This window comes from Tetrao urogallus, assembly GCF_951394365.1.
Source record: "Tetrao urogallus genome assembly, chromosome: 1".
In the NCBI taxonomy this organism is placed as follows: Eukaryota; Metazoa; Chordata; class Aves; order Galliformes; family Phasianidae; genus Tetrao; species Tetrao urogallus.
The window spans coordinates 103,413,973-103,439,277 of record NC_136813.1 but is presented as its reverse complement, the minus strand read 5'-3'; the positions used below and the strand labels follow the sequence as shown (position 1 = coordinate 103,439,277).

The 25,305-nt window shown below is 41.2% G+C and overlaps 1 protein-coding gene across 3 annotated transcripts in view; it reads right to left on the bottom strand.

Annotated features, from left to right (window-relative positions):
- Positions 1-24,918, bottom strand: part of DCAF6 (DDB1 and CUL4 associated factor 6) — a gene marked incomplete at both ends in the record, with an annotated part of 81,090 nt that extends 56,172 nt beyond the window's left edge. For all 3 annotated transcript variants that reach the window (XM_079547064.1, XM_079547065.1, XM_079547066.1), the window contains 3 exons: positions 4,138-4,230; positions 9,523-9,584; positions 24,825-24,918. In XM_079547064.1, the coding sequence (XP_079403190.1) occupies positions 4,138-4,230; positions 9,523-9,584; positions 24,825-24,918 (249 nt within the window). The remainder of the gene's footprint in view (positions 1-4,137; positions 4,231-9,522; positions 9,585-24,824) is intronic.
- Positions 24,919-25,305: the final 387 nt, after the last annotated feature.

The window sequence follows — 25,305 nt, the reverse complement described above, 5'->3', positions numbered from 1 at the left end:
GCTCTCAAAGCTGATTCCACCATCTATACTGCTGATGTCAGTGTTGAAGACAGGACCAAGACAAACCCCTGGGGAACACCACCCATCACCAGCCTCCACCTAGACACAGAATCATTGACCACAACCCTCTGGTTGTGATCATCCAATGAATCACAGAATCATGGTGATTGGAAGGGACTTCTGGAGATCATCTAGTCCTAATCCCCTACTGAAGCAATTCTTTATCCACCAAATAGTTCACTCTTCAAATCCATCTCTCTTCGATTTAGACACAAGGATATAGTTCAGAATCATGTCAAAGGCCTTGCACAAGCCCAGGCAGAGAAACACCAGTTTCTCTTCCTTTGTCCACCAAGCCATCACTCCATCATAGAAGGCTACCAAATGTGTCAGGCACAACCTACCCTTGATGAAGCTGTGCTGGCTAGTTTCGGATCACCTCCTCATCTTGCAAGTGCTTTTAATATCTCTTCCAAGAGGATTCGCTCCATAAGCTTTCAGGCACAAATGTGAGGCCCAACGGCCTGTAGTTCTTTGGGTCTCCCTTTCTTGTAAATGGGAGCGATGCTTCCATTTTTCCAGTCACTGAGGACTTTGCCAGACAGCCACAACTTCTCAAATATGATGGAAAGTGGCTTGGCAATCACATCAGCCAGTTCACTGAGGACCACGGGATGCAAAGCCATCTGGTCCCACAGATTAGTATACATTCAGCCTCATGAGGCAGCCTCTGACTTGCTCCTCTATTACAATGAGAGAGATTTTGCTCCTCCAGCTCCTGCCTGCCAGCCCCCAGCAGGCAGCAAATTTCTCCAGAGAGATTATTTGGAAAGCAAATGGGTGCCACTGTGCCTCTCAGTATGGAGTCCCCAAATATTAAGACTGTTCGCCTTTTTTGAGCAGCACTACTTATGACTTGAGAACCTGACTGGACCATCTCAATGTGGTTGATCTTTTCTAGTTCTGAACCATTAACCACATCCTCTTCTTTCCATCTCCAGAGCTTCCCATAGGTTAGGGGGATTTCAGAAGGAACAGGGAGGTTCCTCCTTCTTCTCTGACTAGAGATGAGGATCCAGCCCCCCTCGTCTTGCATATTTTTGCAGTCTGTCTTCTTAGGGTTGGGAGCTTGCTTAGCTTCTTCCTCTTGTAGGGACTTAGGACAGGACTGTCAGTTTGCCCATGTCATTGCATGATACCACTGATTGCTGGATACTTCTCAGACTGGTGATTTTCTCTCACAACCTAGTCACCTACCCAAAACATTCATCAATCTGGGTACAATTGCGCCCATGATACCTCCCTCTCTTCCTCCTGCCTCCCCTCCACTTCACGTCCCTCAGGCCCTTAGTGGACTTCCAGATGCTGGAGTTTCCTTCAGCTGTAGATCTAGGCAGCTCTGACACTCACTGGGTAGTCTGTCTGGGTGCACATGTTAGCCCAGAAATGTTGCAGCCCCCCCATCAGAGTTTCTGCCTCAGCCCAACCATTGTGGTGGATGGTCACCATGTTTGTTTCAATAGAGTGCTGCACCCTGGTGCACCAGATGAGAATAAAATGGCTCATTTTGTGCCCTCCTCCATCCCTCAGTTCCCTGGCCTTATTACACAATGTAGCAATAAAGAGCATTAAAGTATTACAGCATTTATTATCTGTAGACGATTTTCTATGCCCTTCTAGACTTGCTCTGTACATCCTTTCTCACATAATAACCGAAACAGAAATTTAACACACATGGACAATCTCTCACAGCCTATCATTAGCTACACAGAGTAAAACAACACTACCACCTTACTCCACTTACTCTACTCAACATTTTATTACTGTCATGCAATAGGCTATACTGACAGTAACTGAATATAAACAGAGGGAAGAGACAATTTCAAACATTTTTCCAACTAGATATAGTTGGAAAAGTTGATATAGTTGATTAGATATAACAACTCAGATATTTTCACAACCTCTGCACTTCCTTAAGTAACACATCACACAGAAAATCAATTGAAGAGGCAAAAAATTAAAGATTTCAAATTGCAGTTCTTAAGTGCTCAGATTATATCTTTGGAACAGGATTACTTATTCACACAGCAATCCTGAAGAACTTATCTCCATCTCTAACAATACATATTTTCCTCCAGGAAACAGTACACAAAATAAGCACACACACTGTGGAAAAGGAAAACAAAGAGGTATAAAACTATTATTATTTGCAGATTTTTTAATTTTTTTTTTGCCACATCTCTGTTTGACATCCTGCTTATAAAAGCTGTATGTTGTGAAAATGTCCATTTTATTTTAGATCCTACAGCATCTACTAGGTTGTCATCTCAAAACTTGAAGTGTTTTATGGTGATTTTATTATTATTATTATTTAAGATAAGGAATAAAACAGTAGTTTTTAAGCCACATTAAAAAGTTAAAAAAAAAAAACAAACAAAAAAACCAACAAAGAAGCAGTTTCATTTATTTTCCACTTATTTTTTGTAAAGAGGACTGTTTAAACAAATGCAAGCCAAACATCAGAGGGTTACTAAGCCTTTCAGGATATGGTTAGAGATCCCATTTAAGATATCTAGCACAGAATCATTTGCAATCCAGCCAGATGAACAGTGTTTCTTTGAAGCAGCCAAAGCCCCTTTAGAAGTAAAAAGGAAGCAAGCCTAATGGAACCTCTTCCTAATGTTAAAAATAGTAATCTCGACTCTGGAAAAGATGTAATCTCTCAGCTGCACTAAACACACTCCAAAGCCTCTCCAAAACTTTCTCACAAGTGGAACCCTTTTCCTCTCTGAAGGCAAACCAAGCTACAGATTCAAAAATCTTAAGCATAACTACTGGCAAGAATTCTGTGCTCACACAGGTTTTAGCTGACAGAAATCCTGAGTTACATTTAAAGGTTCTGAAAAAATGAGTGCTCAACCAGATGTACTTGTAGCCAGAAAGTGTTTTAGCTCCAGAGAGTTAAATTATTTGTTTTGTTACTGAGATGCCTGAAGCATTTATTTTGATGGAGATTATTAGTCAACATTGGGTTGAGTGAGACAGAATAAGAGAGGAATAATCCACAAAAGGAATTATTCTCAGCCATCTCAAACTATAACCAAGTGCCTATTCTTTATTTTAGGCTTACAGTTACTATTAGAAATCACAGTAGTACACTTCTCCTCAGATACGCTAACACAAACATTCAAACTAATCAAACTCAACAAACATTTTCCAAAAATTGTTCCTTCTGAGGCACAGAAGGAAACAATATTTCCATTTGAGGACACACAACCCAAACTGGAGTTACATACATTCTGCCTCAATAACCTCCTATTTAAACTCCTTTCCACCATACCGACCACACATTTTGTTTCTCCTTCTACATTTAATTTTTCAGTAACTCTTCTAGTTTTAGGTGTCAACCTCAGAGGGAGTATGGAAGAGCAGACTTTGAACATTGCTGAAAAGGATCCCCAGCACTGAAGGACACAGATCAGAGCATCTGTATAGGAAAACTGACAACAGATGCTCAAAGAGTAAATTATGGAACAATGCTACAACACGATGAACACTAACTGATATTACTGGAAGTCACTTGACTGGATCTTCACCTGCGTAAGTGCAGAAGTGGAAAAGCCAAGCTTTTTACAACACTTACCTTCACAAACCTGCTTCCTCCATCTCAGTACAAATTTTTCTCCACCCACACGCACACAAGACAACATCACTTTAAATGGTAATCAGATTTTTTTAATACTCATTTCAACACTTCATTTCAACAACATTAGGTTACACAGACAACTCAGTATACTGTACACAGCAGAAGCTAGTACAGTATTTTAAAGCTAAAATGAAGTCAATGTATCTGACTATGAAATTTCACAATTACTGAATGCTTTTGCTAATTCTGACTCTAATCTGTTGTGAGACTATGTTCCTTTTGTGCCAGACCACTTACCATAAAATGGGATAATGCCTCTGTTACGAGGGATTAGAATGCTAAGGTTTTAAAGCACTGTGAAATTTTATTCTCATTTGCAGAACGCTACAAAGTGCCTGATATTATCTTTGTCAGATAATAATTAGTTTCTCCTAAAAAATAACAACTTAAATCTCGTTTGAAAAATACGAAGTATTCAGAAACAAACCTACCTTTCTGCTGTAAGGATTGGTAATAACCAGATTGGTGTCATCAGAACCAGATAAAATATATTCTCCTGTATCATTCCAGCAAATTGTATTCACCTGCATGAATTAATTAACAATTAGACTTGCATTAGAATTTTCAGACTATTAAAATCATTAACATACTATATTTATCCAACAGTACAAAAAAAGGAGTTAACAAATGAAACTGAAATAATGCCACTTTTCATCAGCTAGCACACACACACAAAAAATTACTTTCAAAATAAACTGATAAGAGAATGACCTGCTTCACCTATGGCCTCCCTATTTGCAACTCAGTTATTTCCTTTGCTCCTGAAGAGTCCATTAGGTAAATTAAGCCTTCCCACAACCATCTCAAATCCCTCCATTTTATACATTCAAGTGTTTCAATGTAGCAAATATACTCCACAGAGTTCTCTAAACTTGAACTAGCACCCCATCACTATATCTTCACAGTGTCCAAATTCCGAATATCCACTGCTTTACAGGCTTCTCAGACATGACATCTTCTCGAGGATCCTGTGAAAAGCAACGTAGAATCCATCCCAGATCCCCCTCTGAGGAATGTATGCATGCTGGAAAAGCCAAGTCCTACAGAGAGGTGCAAAGTCACATTGGGAGAATTTTACAATATGTTTCTTTACCAATTTTCCTTTCCACAGTATTGTGTTCATTACTGTGCCAATGATATAAAGCTGCAAATTCAAAAACCAGGAAACTCAGAAAGCATCCTTAAAGCAAGCAAGGTTTTTCTTCCAGCGGTAGCTCATGCACAAGCTCCAAAGACTGTATGCATGACCATTATTATTTCAAATTGTCTCTTAAATAGCTTTAGCTGTCAAACTACAGCCGTCAACATTTTTCAATGGCTATTTTCTGTGGGCAGGATAACTGCTGTGATTTGATATGAGCGAACTATATCATTAGTCAAAACTCTATTTTCTAACATTCTTTTCTTATGCTTTCTTTTGATTCAAATGTCTCATTTGTGTGGGCCTAAAAGGCAAAAATCTTTTTGTTTAAAATAAGAATATTCATTTTAAAGCATAACTCAGTTGGAGTCCTTGTTCAGGCAAAGTTGCAAAATGAGTATTAGCTGTTTGCATGGATGGATCACATGGGCAAGTGGATTAATTACCAGAATGCGATATATTTGTTGACAATCTTTAAACTAGCTACAGGCACTAGAAAATGAACAGAAATGCAAATGTCATTCTGCCAGTGTATCCACATATGGCAGATCTGCACCTTCCATACTGCAGCTTTGGTTCATATTCCACCCCCATATTCTCAATTTCTATTAATACCCATTTGAAATTCAAAGTTATTAAAAAGAATGGCTAGGATGACTGGGAGTACTTAAAGCTTTTTATTGCAAATTTGTGCTAGTACAGGGGAGAGAGAAAAAGAATATGAAAAAGTTCATGAAATCATTCACAGCATGGCAAAAGTAAGAAATAATTTTCCATAGTTCTTTATAATACAGGAAATGGAGGACCTTCAGTGAAAGCATCTCACAACACATCAAAAATAAAGGGTGATTCTCCTATGGCATTTTATTAAAACTGTAGTTCATTGTCACGGAATGCCCTAAACACCAAAAGTGGAAAAGAATGTTTGCCAAAGAAAAATGACCAAAAACAAAGATGCAAACTTCACTTCCATTTGTCCATTAAAGTCCGATGTGTTCTCCCTTCTATACACTGGCCATGTCTCTGCTTTCTTCAAAAATCAGTTCTGGCCACCATCACAGCCAAGTCAGCAGGCTTGACTGAGTGATGCAGCTTGGCTACTCCAACAGCCCTGGCTGTCAGTCACCAATAACTACACATTCAACTAGCCCCTGGATCCATTCAACATGGAAGTAAACTGTTCTGATAACTACAGTACTCAAAACACATAATCAAGCACAGTGCAGTATTACAGTTAGTACCAACACCAGAATGTTAATTTTCATCTACATTTCCTTTCAGGCAGCTAAATACCGTGACTGCCCTTAAAGAAATCAAAATGCTAACACAAAGTTACAGGAACAAAAAGTGAAAACCACAAGAAGCTGTAAAAAGTAGAGCGGGGGGAGAGGCTGGGAAAGTGATGTGAGAAAGAGTTTGCACAAAAATTTAACTGATAGCAGTAGAAAGGATGTCCAAAAAGCCTGAAACAAAAGTAAACATAGCACAGGGAGAAATGTATAGGAAGAAACAAAGGAGAGAGACAATTATATGAATTGCAGTGTCACAAGCCTACACAAGACATCAAACATCTTTTTAAATTCTGATTTCATTCATGTTTGAGCAACTTCAGCATACCCAAGCCAGATTTGGTTCAGAAAAACTGTGAAGCAAGAAGACAGCCCATGCTGGAAGTCTACAAGTAAACAGGCTTTTAATTCTGTACTGGATCACCTTCCCAACATTACTGACCAAAAAAAAAAAAAAAAAAAAAAAATCCTTTCAGTGATTGATTGACTTTTATTTTTATTTCCCCAGAAAACAATTATTTTATGCAAGCGATCAATTAATACATTACACTTCTCAGTGCTCAGTAGACTCCACTGACCAACATTGAATTACCCCAGTAAATACACATATGCACAACTGAAAACAGATGGCCAATGTCAGCAGATTAAGAAAAATCCTTGCCCTGTTCCAATGTAGAACACACTCTTAAAATACATTCTCAACTGAGGACTACCTAGAAAACTCTTTCATATTGTACAACTGTTTAGAAAAGCTATACATCTATTACCTTCACAGCCACTCACTGCCTAGCTGAAAGCACAGTGTAACAGTCACTACAGAAAGGGTTTGAAAGTCTTCATTTCAGGGTCAAAATAAGAAAGATGTCATACTGAAGTGACAGAAATTTAGAATGAAAAAGACACGGAGTATGTAATTAGCTTTTTTCTATTAGGCATTCCACACTTTATCATCTGCATAAAATTTTGTTTGTTTCTCAACTAGCCTTTTAAGGAAGAATCACAGAATGGCCTGGATTGGAAGGGACCTCAAGGATCATGAATCTCCAACCTCCTGCCTCAGGCAGGGCCACCAACCTCCCCATTTAATGCTAGACCAGGCTGCCCAGGGCCCCATCCAGGGGCCTTGAACACCTCCAGGGACGGGGCATCCATAACCTCCCTAGGCAGCCTGTTCCAGCACCTCACCACTCTCTCTGTAAAGAGTTTCCCCCTCACATCCAACCTGAATCTTCCCTCAAGTAAAGCAGTGAGCTCTTTTAATTTGTCACTCAAATAGGAAAAAAAAAAAAATTAACATCTACTAGAATCATAGAAACACGGAATCACCTAGGTTGGAAAAGACCTCAAAGATCATCAAGTTCAAACACCAATCTGGCCTACTGAGTTCCTTCACTAAGCTGCATTCCTCAGTGTCATGTCCGTACATCACCTCTGTGATTTCCTCAAAGAAAATACAGGAAGCAGCCAAGCCTTGAGGCTGAAAATTCTGTTTTCACTCACTCCTTTGTAACATACCAGTAAAATGAGCTGTTTTGTAAACAAGATATGTTAACAGTGTTTAAAAAACAGAAGAAATGAAATAAAAATGTCTTCAGAGACATATCAGAAAGATCTCCCAAACACAGAAGGGAGTGAAAAAGCACTACTTGTCACATATGGAGGAAGAAGTAAGAACTACATGTTCTAACAGCATGCTAAACATACTACTTACACTAATTCAAACATAACTTCGAGGACTATTTCTAAAAAGAGACTTGCTCACAAATGCTCTGCTGAATGAGATGTATGTCACACCAAACACTTGATACTGAAGTGAATATCTATACATAGAAACAAGAAGTTATTCCTTCAGGTGCTCCTCTCCCCTCCAATTCAGAATGTATTTTTTCCATATAGCAAATGATCCATCTACCTACATATTCTGTAATTCTACCTTATCAGTTTTCACAGAATTCAATCAATGTGCTTTAGATTTGCTTTCTTCTACTTACCTCATGCTTAGTTGCTACCAGTCCAATGCAGCCAACTTCAAAGGAAAACACCTCACCTAATTTTACACATCTACTACTGAGCTTCTCACCCTCTTAAGCTCCCTTGAGAGCCAACATGGGAAACAGCAATTTCTGGGCTCAGTTCGGAGACAGAAATCCCAAACATGCAGGCGCTATGGTAATATTAATGCTACAAAAATATGAATACTGCAAGTATCTCACAGAACTATCATCCTGCCTCAAGAATGTTGGGTGTGAGTATGATTACACATACAGGCCTATTTTCTGACAAGACCTTGCTCTTGTGTAATACATAAATCAAATGGTGAGTAGGAATTCAGACTTTTATCCTCCATTAGAAAAGCAAATTTGTGCTTTAAGTATGTTGTTCATCTTTTTTTTTAGCAATAGTCTGCTTTACACAGAATATACAAGTCAAAACTAACTCTCCAGAAGAATATAAATGCCTGTAACAAAATAACAGAACCAGAAAAACTCAGTAAGATTTCTATGACATTCATTCCTTACGTTTGAAATGTATGCTGACTGAGCAGTTACAGTAGGAGGGGATGGGAGGTTAGAGTCTAATATAATTTACTATTGAGGGCATAAGCATTTTAAAGAGGAAGGACATCGCAATCCTCACTTGACTTCTCCATCTACAAAAGCAATACAGCAAAAAAATCTTATTCCAACAGATGTAATTTCATTCTGAGTATTTATTCACTACTCCAATAATTCTGTGCATAGGCAAGTAAGCCCAACTGGTATTTTAACTTGTTTTCTGACACTGGTGAATCACTGTTATGTTAAAGTCATTCAATGAAGCCATACCATGTTAAAACAAATTTCTTTGTTCCATCCTTAGTTTAAGTATTTAAAAGAATATGCCTTGTAACATTTGGAGCACTTTCAAAAATTAATCATTTAAATAAGCAATATTTAAAGCTTTTTTTGTGTGTCTTTACTGTCACTTTAAATAAGAATACAGCACTCAATCATTTGTTTTTTAAGTGTGAAAAATAAATCACTTAAAATATCAATACTGTTTTAAGTCAAAAAAGTATATCAGCACGGCACAAAATGATTCCACTTAAAGATTGGTTCTAACTGAAAAGACAAGCATGTGTTTTCCTGGCACATGAGCTTAACTCATTCAAGTGCAGGACATGGTACTGAAGGAGAGAAGTGAAGTATCCTTCAAAGATAAAGCACTGAATGCTTAAGAGGAAACAAATACCTAGAGAATTCAGATGTAGGTCTCAACAAGCAGAGGTTTCCAACTCAGATTTAAGACCTGGTATTTGCATTTTTAAGTCCAATGAACTATTACTGGGGCAACATAATCACTGCTTAACAACATTTAACAAAGAAAAAAAGCAACAAGTCACTTACACATCCATCGTGCACATTCAAGGTTGCTTCAAGTTTTAATCTTTGGATAAATTCTCTTCTCCCTGTGAAGAAAAATACTAATTACAATACCCTTTTAAAATGGTAACATGAAGAACTAATTTAGATCCTACTAATGGACACTAGCAACTATAAACCTAAACAATGAAGAATCAGAATATAACTGTCAGTCTCAAAACAATTCATATGGTTTTTATTTCACAAATGCTAAGATAAGCATCACATTTGCTAGTTCTTCCACCACTTTCAACAAGGTACAAATGGCAACATGCACAGTTCACAAGTTGGCTGCCCTGAAACAAATCGCTGTAATATCCTGTGGTTTTTTCGGTCAACTTTGCTGAAGACAGCAAGTACACCATAGCTTCACAACTGTATACTTATATAAAATGTCTTGAAGAACATGTTTAGGTCTCAACTAAAATATGATCTCAATTTCAACAAAAAATTGGAAGATCCTTAAAGCACTATCTACAATTCCACATTTGCTCTTAAGCTAGAGAAAAGACAACTTCAATTTTGTTATTAATGCTGCATTTTGAAAATACTGGGCTGTATAGTTTCTGAATACCACACTACTGCATCCACTCCAAATTAACTTTCCTTTAAGGAAACTAAGTAGCCTCAGAGAGAAAAACTAGAACAGAAGAAAACCCTCCCTATATCAGAAAGCTCTACACTTCATGGCTTGTTTTGGTTCAGATGAAATGGGAAGCCCTATTTAGGCATCCAGCCTTGCTGATTCTGGCATTCCAGTACAAACCTGAAACCACAATTTCTCCTCTCTACTGTTCCCTGAACAAAAAAGAGACCACCTGATATCCTCAGCTGACCCCTCGCAAACCAGCCTGCCACAGGCCAGACACTTGACTGAGAAGCAGGCACAGGACATCAGTGCAACACACCCTCAAAGACACAGGGACTCTTTGAGCATTACAAGCTCCAGCAGCTACAACTGCACCTCAGTAAATGTGCATCCAGCCTTCCCTCCATGCAAAGGCATGCTTTGGCAGCCAGACTTCCACTAATACAGCTCAAGTACCACAGCAGACTGAAGAATGTTCTTTTACAAAGGATTTTTTTTGTTTGTTTTAAGAGGATGTATGACTGGGTGAGATGATTATACAGCAACTGTTTCTAAGCCCATCTAAGGCAGCTTAAAAAAACAAATTAAAAACATATTACCTTACTAATTAAGTGGTGCAGTATTCAGCATTAGTCTTTCTAGTCTTGTTTGACTGCCATAGCTGTAGACAGAGCAACAATTCTAACAAAAGCATTTAGAATTGCAGTGTAGAGTTAAACTTCTTTTGGATACCCTCTCTACACTGCTGGTGGGCTGTTTTCTACCCGAAATCAGTCTGATTTCAGAAAATTTAGGGATAGCACAGGGACTAAAGATGAGTCACTAAAGAGACACTGTAGAAATGTAAAAACATTTTGTCTCCAAAAACCTTTCTTTCTTCACTGGCTTCTCCGAAAGCAAGCCTCAATTTTATTATGTCAGCCCACAGTATCAGAGGCAGATGTTGGTTGTACGGCAGTAGAGGTTAAACCTGCCCATCAATATCCCAATACATGTTGCCCGTGTGATAGAGGGCAGCAGAGGGGCAGTCTGACAGAATGGAGTCTGACATGGAAGTGCATATGAAGCAAACATGACAAATTTCTCCATGCCGAAGAAATGGCATCCACTACATTTATAGCCATCTTCTCCAATGAAGAAAGGTTGAGGGAACAGGGCTTGTTTAGCTTGGAGAAGAGAAGGCTCCAGGGAAACCTCATTGTGGCCTTCCAGTATTTGAAGGGAGCTTATAAACAGAAGGGGGAACGGCTGTTTACATGGGTGGACAGTGACAGGACAATGGTTTTAAACTGACACGGGGAGATTTAGGTTAGATATTGTGAGGAAGTTTTTCCACTGGTGGAAAAACCTCCACCAGAGGCTGGTGACACACTGGAACGGGTTGCCCAAGGAGGTTGTGGATGCCTCTTCCCTGGAGGCATTCAAGGCCAGGCTGGATGTGGCTCTGGGCAGCCTGGTCTGGTGATTGGTGACCCTGCACATAGCAGGGGGGTTGAAACTAGATGATCACTGTGGTCCTTTTCAACCCAGGCTATTCTATGATTCTGACACTTGCTGAACATTTCTGAAGCCCAAACAGTGGATGTGGGCACAGTGATGCAGTGGGTGGTGCATTTCAGCAGTGGCAACAGAGACATCAATGACAAGCCACGATCTGGACAGCCATGCACAGCTGTCACACCACAAAATGAAAAGTGTCTCAAACAGCACATCTGCATGAATCGTCAGAGCATGACCAGGGAACTCTGCAGAGCTGAATATCAGCTTCAACACTTTGAAAAAAAAAGGCAATGTTGAAATATTGCTAAGTTTACACTAGGTGCTCCTCATGAATGCTCACACAGGGATAGAAAGAACACCATATGTAAATTTTGTCAGGACCTACAGAACAGATAAGAGGCTGAATGTGACAGTTTCCCAGAACACGTCCTTACTGATACATGCTGTCAATACTATGAGCTGGAGTCAAAACAGCAGCCCGTGGAGTGGCAACATGCAAATTCCCCACCAAAGTTCAAGATGCAGCCTTCAGTGGGTACAGTGATGTGCACTGTCTTTTGGGATAGGAAAGGGGTGATCCCTCTGGATTTCCTGGAACCCAGACAAACCATCCGCTCTGACCTCTACATCATGATGCTAACTAAGTCAGGCCAGGACAGCCTTTCTCTTGCAACATAACAGCAGGCTACATGAGAGACTGTGGACTTCATTGCTCATCTTGGCTGGACTGTCCCACCACACCCACTTTATAGGTAAAGTACTAAGATAAGCTAGAAGCAATCCATTCAGTTTTCTTCTTACTTCATAATGCAAAACTTGAGTCAGCAGATCCTGAATGTGTTTTTTCCTCATAAAATAAAAAATGGAACTACCTGAATAATCTGATCTAAAGAAAATACTGATTCTGCATTCACTATTTTTTAAAAGCTGACTTAACAGTCCACAAAATCTTTGTTCCTCGTATTGCTGCAATGACTTTAATAAGTTCTCTGGTCTGCTGAAAAAGCTCAGCAGTAAATAAATATTATAGTTTTCTGTTATTTCAGTCACCTGAACATTTTTTGTAACGTTCATATTTTTTATCACATTAAATGGTATTGTTTTCAATGCCTTATCTTGCTAACTAGTAGACTACCCTCCTACTTCATTCTTAAGATTCCTTGTCACAACTCTTATCACTAGACTTCCTAAAAGTCAAATTCTCCTCTTCAAGGACTCCGCTCTTCTGGGTGACAAGCATCCTGACAAATCCTTAATTCTCATTCACCTATTGCAGTGGCTACCTGTTCCGTCTGTCCTCCAGCAAAGGTGGCCGTCATGGATCCTCTCTTTACCTAAGACAGTAGGGGAGATGCAACCTCTCAGAATAATTCTTTCTGGACTCAAGACCTCTGCTGATTTTTTTTCTGCTAACAGTGTCAGGCTGTGTAAAAGCCAAAAACTGTTTTTTTGTTTTGTTTTGTTTTTGTTTTTTTTGTTTTGTTTTGTTTTTGGTTTTTTTGTTTTGTTTTGTTTTGTTTTTTGCTTAAGCAAAAAATTTATTTAAATACATGCTATCAGAGAATTAATGAGAGGATGGCCTTAATACATAATTACTTCTCTTCAAGTAAGGTCTGTTTATGAGATGGTCAAGTGACCAAGCTGTCATGACACACGTTAGCTCACTGAAGACATATGTGAGGTTTGTTTTGAAACTCTTGAGGTCAAGCTATCTACAAAAAAAACAAAAAACAAAACAAGCACTGTGAAATTTCAGATGGTTGTGCTGACCTCCTTTAAGTATTTATGTATTTGAAATCTGGGGAGCTATCAAGACAGCACTCTACCCCATCACACAAGCTGAAACATCGGAAAGCAGGCAAAAAAAGAAAGCACAGATGCTTACTTGTACGTTATCTCTTCAATATGCTACCTGCACATAATGTCAAACCAACGATGCCTTGCCAACACACCTCTCCAGAGAACCACCTAACAATGGTACTTCAGAACACATGACAGCAGAAAAGCTCAATGCTTCAAGTATGTAAGACCTTTATATTCACTCCAGACCTTTTCATTGAAAATAGAGATAGCATTTCATGAAGGTCTAGACCAGAAAGTGTGTTTGCGCTATACAGAAATATAACCAAATTTTGATGCAAAGCTGCACCATCACAGTATGTGAAACTGAAAGGTAACCTTTATTCTGAAAAACACGAATAGATCCTGTTTGTCAAACAAATGCTCATTTAAGTCAAGCTGGCTCTTCCTGAGGCCAAGTCCCTCGGTGCTTGCTTGCTGTGACATTTGAAATGCCCCAGTTTAAAACTGAAACAGAGCCAGAGCCTGCTCCCACTGCAGAGCACACAGTATCCTGCTCTAAGAGCATTTCAAAATTTCTCTTGGACCTCCAGCACAGAGTTTATACATTTGACAAGCTGTTTCATAAGAAGATGACAGTCCAGTTAATCTGTAAATGGTTTATTTGGCTGAACTGTGTCAAACTCTGCACAATGACTAAGTAGATATAGGTAGCTCCAAAAGTAATGTCTCCTATTCATTTCCACGGAAATTACTACGAAGAGCACAATAACACTGTTTGACAGAGCACATTCTCATCTACAAAACACAGTTTCTCAACACAGCCATCACCATCGGCTGTGCATTTCGCCAGCAATAAACAGGAGCCTGCATGCTGCACTCAAAAAAATCTGTACCAGGGGAAGTGACCCAGTGTCACTGTCACCATGTACCATCCACCACCTCATTGTGCTCACGTCCACTGACTGGTGTCCAGTTCAGCAGTGCTTGCTGAATGTCACTGGGTGCCATTTCTTCCACACAGAGGAGTTCAATGACACCACTTTGATCCACATGCACTCCCACGTCAAACACCATTCTGTCAGACTGTCCCTCTACTGCCATCTGTCACACAGTAACAAAATGCAATGAAATATCAGCAGAAAGGTTCAGTCTCTACTGCCATACCACCAAAATCTGCCTCTGATATCACGAGCCAACATAATAACATTAGAGGCATTATTTTTGGAGCAGCCCTCCCATCTTCTGTTCCATGTCACTGTTTTTACTTATCAAATTAAATTGAATATACTGTACAGCAAACAGAAGTCTCCATGCATCACACAGTTAGCAGGACTACAAAAAATAAGCAACGCATTACATTTTGTCAAGAAATACTAAAACCCTTGAACACAAACTGAAGTCTTGAAGAACACATATTAGCAGACAGACTCAGAGCGGCCCCATTTTTTAGACACTGATTTTGTGACACAGAAAACCAAAGCAATTTATCAAATGAGAGAGTGAATCAGCAGTAGTGCTGCAAACCAAATCCATTAGTGTGACCCTCCAGTCCTTTGTTCAACGTCCTCTGTTAGATTTCCTAATAGTTCTGTATAAATGCCCCCCAGAACTGTAACACTTGCTCTTAACAGTGTTTAAAAGACTACCTTTCAAGTTGCTGTGGACAATTGCTTATGATTTAAGTTCAGAACAGATAACCCAAATTCTTCCCTACTTTAAGTGATAATTCATCTACATTAAAGGTCTAAACACTGCACCGAAACAGAAAATACTTTAATTTCTGTGAAGAGAACTACTTGCCATTTTAATCTCCAAGAGCTTTGTTACTAAACACTCAGCACCAGATGACTCAGTGTTAATCAAGCTTGCACTTAAATCCTAAGACACTTCAGAATAAGCTTCATGTATTTAGAAGCACAGAACTTTCACATATTAAGACTGAAACTACAGAAGGTGCAACGCTATGCCCAGAACTCCAACCCAGCAGGTCTCCTGATGGAGTCTCCCAATGAGTACACTGATAGACAGTACAGTCTTACAAGAAAAAACAAAACAAGATATGCTGAAATTAAAATAAAATAGAATAAAAAGTTGGCCCTGTGATGTTATACATATTAGGATAATTAGTAACCATCCTGAAAAGACTTCAATTTCTGTTTTCTTCTACCAAAGCTGCAAGAGTAAATTACTGCAGGTAATAACACAGATGTGTTTGCACTAGCAAAAGTGTCTGTAATTAACTTTCAAATATATTTCAGATTCTAAATGCACCCACTCCTGAATATAAGGCCCCACAGGGCCTTGCATAGGGCCCCATCACTGACAAGACCACAAGCATTGGTGCTTTGAAGTGAATAATCATATATAACTTGTTCAATCGTTGTTTAGCATCTACCACATTTTATGCTTGAAATCTACTTAATAAATGAAAATCAACTATATTAATATGAATTTTTAAAGTGCTCACATAGCATAAGCGGGATGTAAATCCCAGAGACAACATTTTATCTGCATATTCTAAATAACAACTTGTGAGAGACCGACCATGCCACAGTGGCAAGCACTAAGTGGATTTCATTGACAAGTACACCGCATTCTGACAGATACTCTGTCCCAGCTCTGGCTGCCCACAGAAAAGCCTTCTGTGTAGTTCTTGCCACACATTACAGCTGAGCAGAAGATAAATCACTGTGGTTTTGTGACAGGAGAAAGGAAAACACACCATTTTCGGCAGGTCGGTTATTCATTTGGTTCTTTAAAGCACTTCTTATGACGTCTGAGGTTAAATAGAGGCTCCATGCTTCAGCAAGAGCAGAGGATGTCTATGAAGCAGAAACAGGGATATGACTGCCCCAGCGCAAAAGTGATGACTACCAGCAGCACAACTATGATCTTCTGTCACCTCCACGCATTCGGACAGACAACTACCATAGCATGGAAAATGGATGCACAGAAAAAGCTATTGGGATCAGCTCTTAAGCATTCTGCTTAAGAGGCCACCATTTGCCTCTCAGTGCCCAGCAGCGGCTGCTGCTTCTCCCCACCAGCTGGGGCAACTCGCCGTGCAATTATCTCCTGGCTACTTTTGGATAAAGGTTCTGGGGTTAAAAAAAAAAAAAGAAAAAAAAGAAAGTCTACTATTTAAAGTTGCCTAAGCTAATTCAATCCACATTTTTAAATAGATTAGGAAGTGATTAGACAGAAGCTTACCAGCATATCTAAGGAGACACGCCTTCAGGCATAAAAAAAAAAAAAAAAGCCTTCTGCTTTTCTTGCAAAGGCATCTTGGTAAAACTGGGAATTTGGACAGAGTAGAACTGAAACGAAGCTTTTACCATTCTGCACACTCACCTAATTTAAAATACTGTTTAATCCTAAACAGTATGGGAATTACAAGCCATCTGTTTTAGAGCAAGAAGCGAAGTAGAGACACACAGCGTAACAGATACAGATAAGTGTCCCTGTGAGATTACATGTGTAAACACTCGGAAATTGCCCAGGATTAGAGTTTAAAAATAGGTGACGTCAAAAGCTGAAGCAGAAATCTGAGTCTTGCTAGGAGATGACTATCGAGCAACACCGGTGACACAAATTGAATTATAAGTGGGCATTAAAAACAGAGGGAATCTAAATCTTACTTTTGAAAATTGTTTGGTGAATTAGATTGCATGTGTTCATCCTTTTTAGTCAACAGAACTTTCAGGGCATACAGAATAAAAACTAATAGAATCTCATTTTCCTTCCTTTCTTAAGAAGAGTAAATAATGGGAACTCACTACAGAAAGAGCTACAAACAAATATAACTAAAACAAAGAAGGTTTTGTGTGATAGCTTTCAGAAGGTTTTGCCTGATAGCTTTGTATGTTGGTGAAGTTTCAGTAATTGAACAGAACTGGACAAATATCACTGCCTTGTATTACGTTCAGCTCACAGGGCAAGGAAAGACGGACCTCATCTTCCCCATGATACCTGTCAAATAGAGAGCAGCAGCATCCATGTGTTCAGTTTCCCAAGGAAAGCCTACATTCCATTCAAGAAATACATTAAAATTCACTGATGTTTATCTGATTCCATTTTGTTGCGTTTATATTCAATATCTATTGAATCAAACTACACTAAAGTATTTGTGACATATCTGAATCAGTAAGTCACTGAATCTCAAAGATGGACAAGAAAAAGCTGAGACCTGCACTACATCAGTGAAAGTTCCAGCTTACTTTGAAGGCTGGCATACTTAATAACAGACTGATCTTCTTCCTCATTGCCAGGATAGGGCTAGTTTCAAGTATCAACAAGCTCTTGATACATGATCAGCTATATCCCACTGGGCTATTTCGGGGACGTTTAAATCAAAGAAGATCAGGAATCACAAGCAAAGTCATAACAACTCATCATATTGCAGTGCAACATTTTAACAGTGACTACACATACATGCTCAAAGGTCTGCCCTCATGCAAATAACAGAAACAACCAACTGGAGGAAGACTACAGAGAAGGGAAAAAAAGGAAAGAAAAGAAAAAAAAAAAAAAAGAAAGGATAACTAAAGAGATCTGCCACATTGCTGCGCCATCCTGAAACATGTGAGGACTGCTCTGAAAGTATTGCCTCCTATGTTATAATGTCGGCCATGGCATCAGAGGTGGATGCTGGTGGTATGGCAGTAGTGGTTGAACCTTCCCACCATTATTCTGTTACATGTTGTTGCTGACGTGTGACAGACAGCAGCAGAGGGGCAGTCTGACAGAATGGCATCTGACATGGAAGGGTGTACAGAGTGGAGAAGTGTCAGTGAATTCCTCCATGCAGGAAAGATATCATCCATTGACATTCTCTGACACTTACTGAATGCTGATGGTGACCAATCAGTGGATGTGAGCACACTGAGGCAGTGGGTAGTGTGTTTTACCACGTGAAAGACAAACCATGCTCCGGACAGCTGTGCACAGCTGTTACACCACAAAAGGATCTTGATCAGCTCATCTGTGCAAATTGGCTAATGCTGGTGACTACTGAAAAATAGCATATTGTACCTAAGCACATGCTCTATCAAAAAGTATTATTGCGCTCTTTTTATCTGCTGTAGTTTCCATGGAAATCAGCAGGAGGCATTACTTTCAGAGCAACCTATGTACAAATGCATTACAAAATTTGTTTTTGCAGAAAGAGACAGCTTTCATCCCAGTATCCCAGACTCATTAATTACAAGATCAAGGTGCAACAGAATGATGAAGCTGTCTGAAATAGTCTGCATCAAGAAATTGGCAGTCGTTTACAAAGCAAAAGTGTTTCTTTTGTACTGAGCGTCTTTAAAAGCATACTGCATAAATGTAATGAAAGTACTGCAATGAAAAAATGGAAAGGTACATAAAGCACATGCAGATCTATAGACTCCAGCTGTCTGCATGGAAAGATTAAGACTCCAAAGTACACGAAGCAAACAATTTTTGCATCCTAAGACTGACTGTAATTCGAATAGTCTAATCAAATATGCAAAGCTTTGGGACTACAGCACACTATCACATGCATTTATGTATTGCACAATATATATATATATTATTGTATGTTCATGGTTGCCAAGAACATGGATGATTAACATTCAGTGCACAGTTATTACAGAAAAGGGTAATCCCTTAAAAAATAAAATGAAGAAAGTTCACTGACATAGGTTAGCCCATGTCGAGCAGGGGTGACAAAACTGAAGATAACTTAAAAGGACTCTCTCATTTCCGAAGGACTGAAGATCAGTTTTTTCACAAATTAATACACATAAACAGAAGCTGCATTCCTATCAATCTCGCTCTCCTATTTCAGAACAGAGCGACCAAAGTACCAAGTAATCCTATATTGTGTGTATCAATTTTCTGTTTAACGGAAAACAAACTGAAGTGACTGCCAACACTGCAATTCCTGCTTTGAGGAGCCAGATGGGACAAAAATAAGGAGACAGAAACAGTAACACAAAACAATTAAACCACAGGAATATACAAGGGAAAGGTAACCGAGGTCAAGCCAATGGTACCATTAACTATGAGCAAAGATCACTGAGACAGCAGAAAAACAAGCTAGCAAATATACAGCTGTGTGGCACTGTGTTGTAGACTGCTTTCTGGTTTTCAAGTGCAACTGGCTTCTGTGTCTCCACTTGCATAGTTCAGTTAAGCTACAGGTGGAATAATGTAGAATAACTTCACCAGAGCAGAAAGCAATCATGTGAAACCCTCTTTATTTAGGTTACACTGGTTTATAGCTATTTCTGTAGTGAGCTCCTCTTATGTACTAAATTATAGCTAACCAGCTTTTCTTCATTTATTACCTTGTCCAGATGATTCTGCTACACTGCACTTTCATTTTGCTTTATAGACAGCGTGCTACTTTCTACAAATCACTCATTAAAAGCTTTTAAATGGCGGTCTTGAATACGTCAGTTGATTTATTTGGGACTTGAAAAAAATACATCTTTATGTATTAGGATCACTCCCAACATTTTTAAAGAGCGACTTGATATGCACATGCACTGTGCCTTTCTGCTATCTGCTAACAGCTTCACGGAGATCGTATCAGGGAATTTGCTTCAGACATATTCCCTTCGTTAAAATTCTCCAAAGCCAATTTGTTATCAACACGTCTCAGTAACACACTGCTTTTTTCAATTGCCTATCTGTATTTTTTTGAGGCTCACTAAGGACAGTGTTTTTACTGACAAAAAAATAAGTAACAAAACATGGCAGCATGTTTAAGGCAGTACCCAATCACTCTGCAATGTTTTAATAATTAAAAAAGTAGTATTCTTTTCCTGCAATGTTCTGGTATGTCTTCCTGTGTACAACCACTGAATAATCCAACGCCATACCAAATTTCCTGCCAGACGTCTAATAGATGGAGAGTAATGAAGGTATTTGGGTTTGTTTCAAAGATGTATTTTCCTCCCATTCATTCATGATACTGAAAATTTCAATTCTGGCTGCAAGAGTTTCTATTACTCAGAAAACATCACTAACAAAGCAGATCTGGGGAGCTCAGTTGTGTCCATCAGCCAATCTCATTTCACAAAGCATTTGCTGTGCACCAACACACACCAACTACTACGGAGCTGGTGTTCTGGGCACGGAACAAAGCACAGTAGAAGATACAGTACACCAGAAAGTTAAGCCATATATATTAAAGTAGCAATCAAACAAACAGGTGAAATTATAGAGCTCCTTTTTTCAAGCAGCAGTTAATACACCAGACTTATAAAACGAAGAACAGCATAAAACACCTCTCCCAATTATGGCTTTTTTAGCTGTGACAGATGCAGTGTCTTCAATTTATGCTGGAGAAGAAAATTAATGTGAGAGGTTTAGGATGTGAAATGTAGCAGTGAACCTAAAAATACCGAAACATCAAAAGTGTTATGCACAGAATTAAAGAAAGGCTGATTAAATGCCCTGAGACTATCTCCAAGTCTGCAGCAGCACCAGCTACAAAGCTCTTACCTTGAAAGCTGTCTGACTTTAAAGTAACACCCAATCCTACCCACCTTCAGTAAACCACTGCTGGTTGTATAAACCAGTAACGTCACCAAGTGTGACACAGCCAATATTGAAACCACTGGCCTTACCCGCCTTGTTCTTCAGCCCTATCTATGAACAGATGTGCTTCCAATCTGTCAGTAGTTTTGGTTTTACCGTGGTTCACCCTGGTGAAGAGGGGGAACAAACGAAGTCTGATTAGGAAATGGGAGAATGTGCTAAACTATCTGCATAATGATATGTTTCCAGTTCTCCCTGTAGCAAAGGCTGATGAAGCTTCACAAAATTTGACCACAATTAACCTCACTACTGGTTTGCTTACAGTTAATTTGTAGATCTCAGACCTTTCCTAATCATTACAAAACAGTACCAGAAAACAACAGTATTATAAACTGCACACCTAGACAAACATATGCCCTAGCATATGAAAAGCCTTCTTTGAAAAGGTGGAGGGAAGCTCCACAGACAGCACCACAGCACTCTCACTAACAAACGCTGAAAGCTCCAAAAATTCCTACTACAAAGGAAGATGGTAGAAAGCCAGATGCCAACAAGAGCATCAAAGGCCAAGGAGAATGTACTTATTCTGAAATTCACTCTGTCTCAAGCACAGCTCCTGACAATCACTGTGAGCAAAACCACGCAACTGATTCATCTCTGCAAATTATTTTAGACTATTTAATAAAGTTTCTGCAGATTGCCCACTCTGCCAGTTAATAAAAAATATACATATTAAAAACAGTCTTCAGCCCTCTTCATGGCCACTTGGAGCCATCCTCAGCAGCATGGCCCTCACAGAAAGCAAATAAAGCTGTCACGTTAAATACTCCAGAGGAATTATGGATCCACTTCCTTCTTACAAGAATCCCAGGCCGTTATTGCTCTAGACAGATAATTGCATGCTATAGTTCACCGACATGCAAGCTCTCATGTTGACAACACCCAACACTTCAACTGCTATCAGAACTGTCTCAGGACTTCTTAAGGAAGTAGCACGTCTCTAAATTTGTCCTCCTAAATTCATTTGACAGTTTCAAAGCAGAACTTAGGTAGGATACTAAGGCTTACTAACATTTTTTTTTCCAACATACAAGCCCTGTGATGCTTCAAACAACTGAAAGGAGTGCAAATCTCAATTTCTACCACAACCCAGCAGCAGGATTCTACCTACCAGCATCAGATTAAGACGACGGCCAAAGTGCACCAGAGCACACAGTGCTTCTGCCAGCCTCCTAGAGCAGCTTGGCTTTCTCTGGAGACTTCAGATGCAAGCACTGTTTGAAATGGAGACTAATTAGCCTACAAATGCTGAAGAAAATGTACCGCAGATAGACATAAGACCCCCATTTTCCCTCTAGCACACAGAGAGAATTCTTAATGGATGATGATATCCAGAGGGCACATACCAGGCACGTACACATTGGCTCACCTCCACTAGACTTTCCTTTGCAACTCTGTCCTAAACTGACCACATTTCAGGGCAGTTATCAGAAGATCTTGCAAAATCAAGCAGAGTTTTGCAAGGATATAAATTCCCAGAGCGAGCCATCTGCATGGGGAGGCACAATATGATGTGCAGATCCCTCTTGGAGCAGCTGTTTTTGAAAGCTGAAAGGGGCTATAAATAGAGTGCCACTTGATTGCCAGTTCACATGAAACCAAAACGCAGAGTAAATAAGAAACAGCAGTTCCTTCTTAGATGTGTCCCTCCGATATACAGGCACCTAAGTACTGCCTGTATTTTATTTGGTAGCATAATGATACTATCCAAGGCAACAGTTCTCTGTACAGTTATCATTGGTGAACACAATGTGTCTTCCAATGCATTATTAACTGCATTGTCAGGTTCCTGCTGTGAGACCTCCCTTCTGCTTTGCTGGCTGAAAAGGGTGGCCAGAAGCAAAAAGACAAACAATCTGTTTTATTCTGTATAACTGTTTTGACAAATTTACCAAAAAAGTGAGGAATAAAATAATAAAAAGCACAGACGATGGATTTGTTTCATAACACTCCTGCTAAGCCAACCCAAGACACCTGTCCTGCCTTTGTTCTTGCCCTTAGGCTGCTGACGAAGCCCAACAGGTACAAGTTTCACTACCAGTTCAGATGAGCTCCAGGAGGACCAACAACCAGCACCACCCACCTGACTTCAACACAGCCTCCATCCAAATAGCAACAGTCCCATGCAGGGCTGCTGCTGTGTGAAAAGACGACTCATAACACATGTCAGAACAGCACATGAAAAGCACAACAGGCCTCCCATGGCTTAAGTCCAGACACAAGCAATCCCATTGGTGGGTGTATTAGGGCAGTAAATGCTATTTTGATTGCAAGTGTGATAGTTCTACAAGAGAAGCACACTACATGCCAAGCCCAGAATGTGATTCCAACTCCTAGCTGCAGCTTAAGGCATAAAGTTCAAGGAGTGAATAATACTTGCCACCACTAGAAACTATCTCAGCATGAGTCCAGCTGAATGTCCCATCTGTCCTAGGGAAAATGTCCTCAAATGCTATAATGCTATGGAACACATTCAGGTTCAATGAACACCCCTAACAATAAGATCTTACTCCAGTCACCAGAGCGATGCTTTTAATTGGTTATGTATGTTACACAGGAGCATTACTCCACATAGGTCATCATAAAATTAGGACTGATTTCTACTGATGAAATTTCACACGTCAATTACGAGAGCCAGTGTAACGTCCAAGCAAAAATTCTCATAGTGTCCCTTCAAAATCTATGCTCCACAGCCCCAATTTTAACAAGAGGCTTTTCTGCTCTAACAGGAGCAAACACAAGGAACACTCCTCATGTGTCCAGGCAGAGGAACACTTGCATTTCCAGGGGAGGCCTGATGGTAGCTGCAGCCCCTCATAGGGAGTGGATGGGCAGCGCTGAGCTCTGCTCTGTGTGACAGCGACAAGGCCAGACGGAACAGCATAGAACTGTGTCAAGGGAGGGGCAGCTGTGGGTTAGGGACAGGTTTTGCATCAGAGGGCAGTAGGCATGGAACGGGATGCCCAGGGCAGTGGGCACAGCCCTGAGAGCCGGAGTTCAGGGAGTGTATGAACATCGCTTTCAGACACAGGGTTTGCATTTTAGGTGGTCACGTGTGGGGCCAGGAGTTGGACTCGGTGATCTCTATGGGTCCCGTCCAACCCGGGCTGTTCTGTGATTCCAAACTGGGACAAGCTGCAGCCAAGGCTGCCACACACTGCCATTCAGATAGAAGCTACCAAGCCAAAGTCGGCAGGATCAACAGTTTTCAACCTCACAGTTTTTCACACAGCGTTTACGTGCACGCAGAGGGTGGAAGCGCCAGGAGGGGCTCTGCTTTCTCCTTTACCCTTCCCACCTTGCTGAGCGCTTGGGATCCCCGAACATCACCCCGTTCCGCCGGGAATCGAGGGAGCTCCAGCAGCAGCCAGGAAGACACCGCCAGCGCTGCGAGCACCCCACGGTTCGCCTCGGGAGCGGGCGTCACTCCACCCCCGGGGCACAAAACCGAGGATTCGCTGCCAGCGAACCCACCGAAGGCGAGAGCTCCGCGACGGCGCGTGTAACAGCCAGCCCTGCGCCCGGCGCTGCGGACAGGGGGGTTCGAGGCACGCACGCACCCTCCGCCATTACCAGAGAACACCACCGGCTCCGTTTCCTCACGTGGGCGGCGAACGCGGCTGCTCCGCCGGCCAACAACGGCCGTGAGGGACGCTCGGGGCGGCCTCGAGCAACAGTTCTGCCCCCTCCCCCCTCGCGGGGCCCCGGCAGCGGCGGGAGGGGCGGCACAAGCGGGCGGGGAAACTTGGCGGCCGGGTTCGGCCGCCGCGAAGGGGGGAGGGAGGGTGACCGCTTCCCGGCCCGCTCGCCGCCGCGCCCTTACCCAGGTAGTGCCGCCGCAGCAGGCCGGGCTCCTCCAGCCCCAGGCTCCGCTTCCTCACGTCCCACAGCAGGTGGGGGCAGCGGCCCCGGGACATGGCCCCGCGCGGGGCCGGGCGCTCCGCTGCCTCCGGCCGCGCCGCGCGATCACCATGGAAACCGGCGCCCGCCTCGCGCCGCGGCACCGACGGGCAGCAACCGAGAGAGCGAACGAGCGAGGGACCGAGCAACAGCGAGAGCGGCGGGGCCGGCAAAGGCTCCGCGCCCCGCCCCCAGGGCGCCCCGCCCCCGTGAAGCCCCGCCTCCGGGAGCGGAGGGAGGGTGGCGGGGGAGGGGCGGCGCTCCGATACGCCCCGCCTCTCACGCGAGCTGGGAGCACCGCCTCCTCGCTGCGGCACTGGGGCGCCGTGGATGTGACGGGTGACGCAGATGAGCTGAGCGGTGAAGCCGCGAGGAGGCCATCTTAGGTCTGGGCGCGCGGCCGC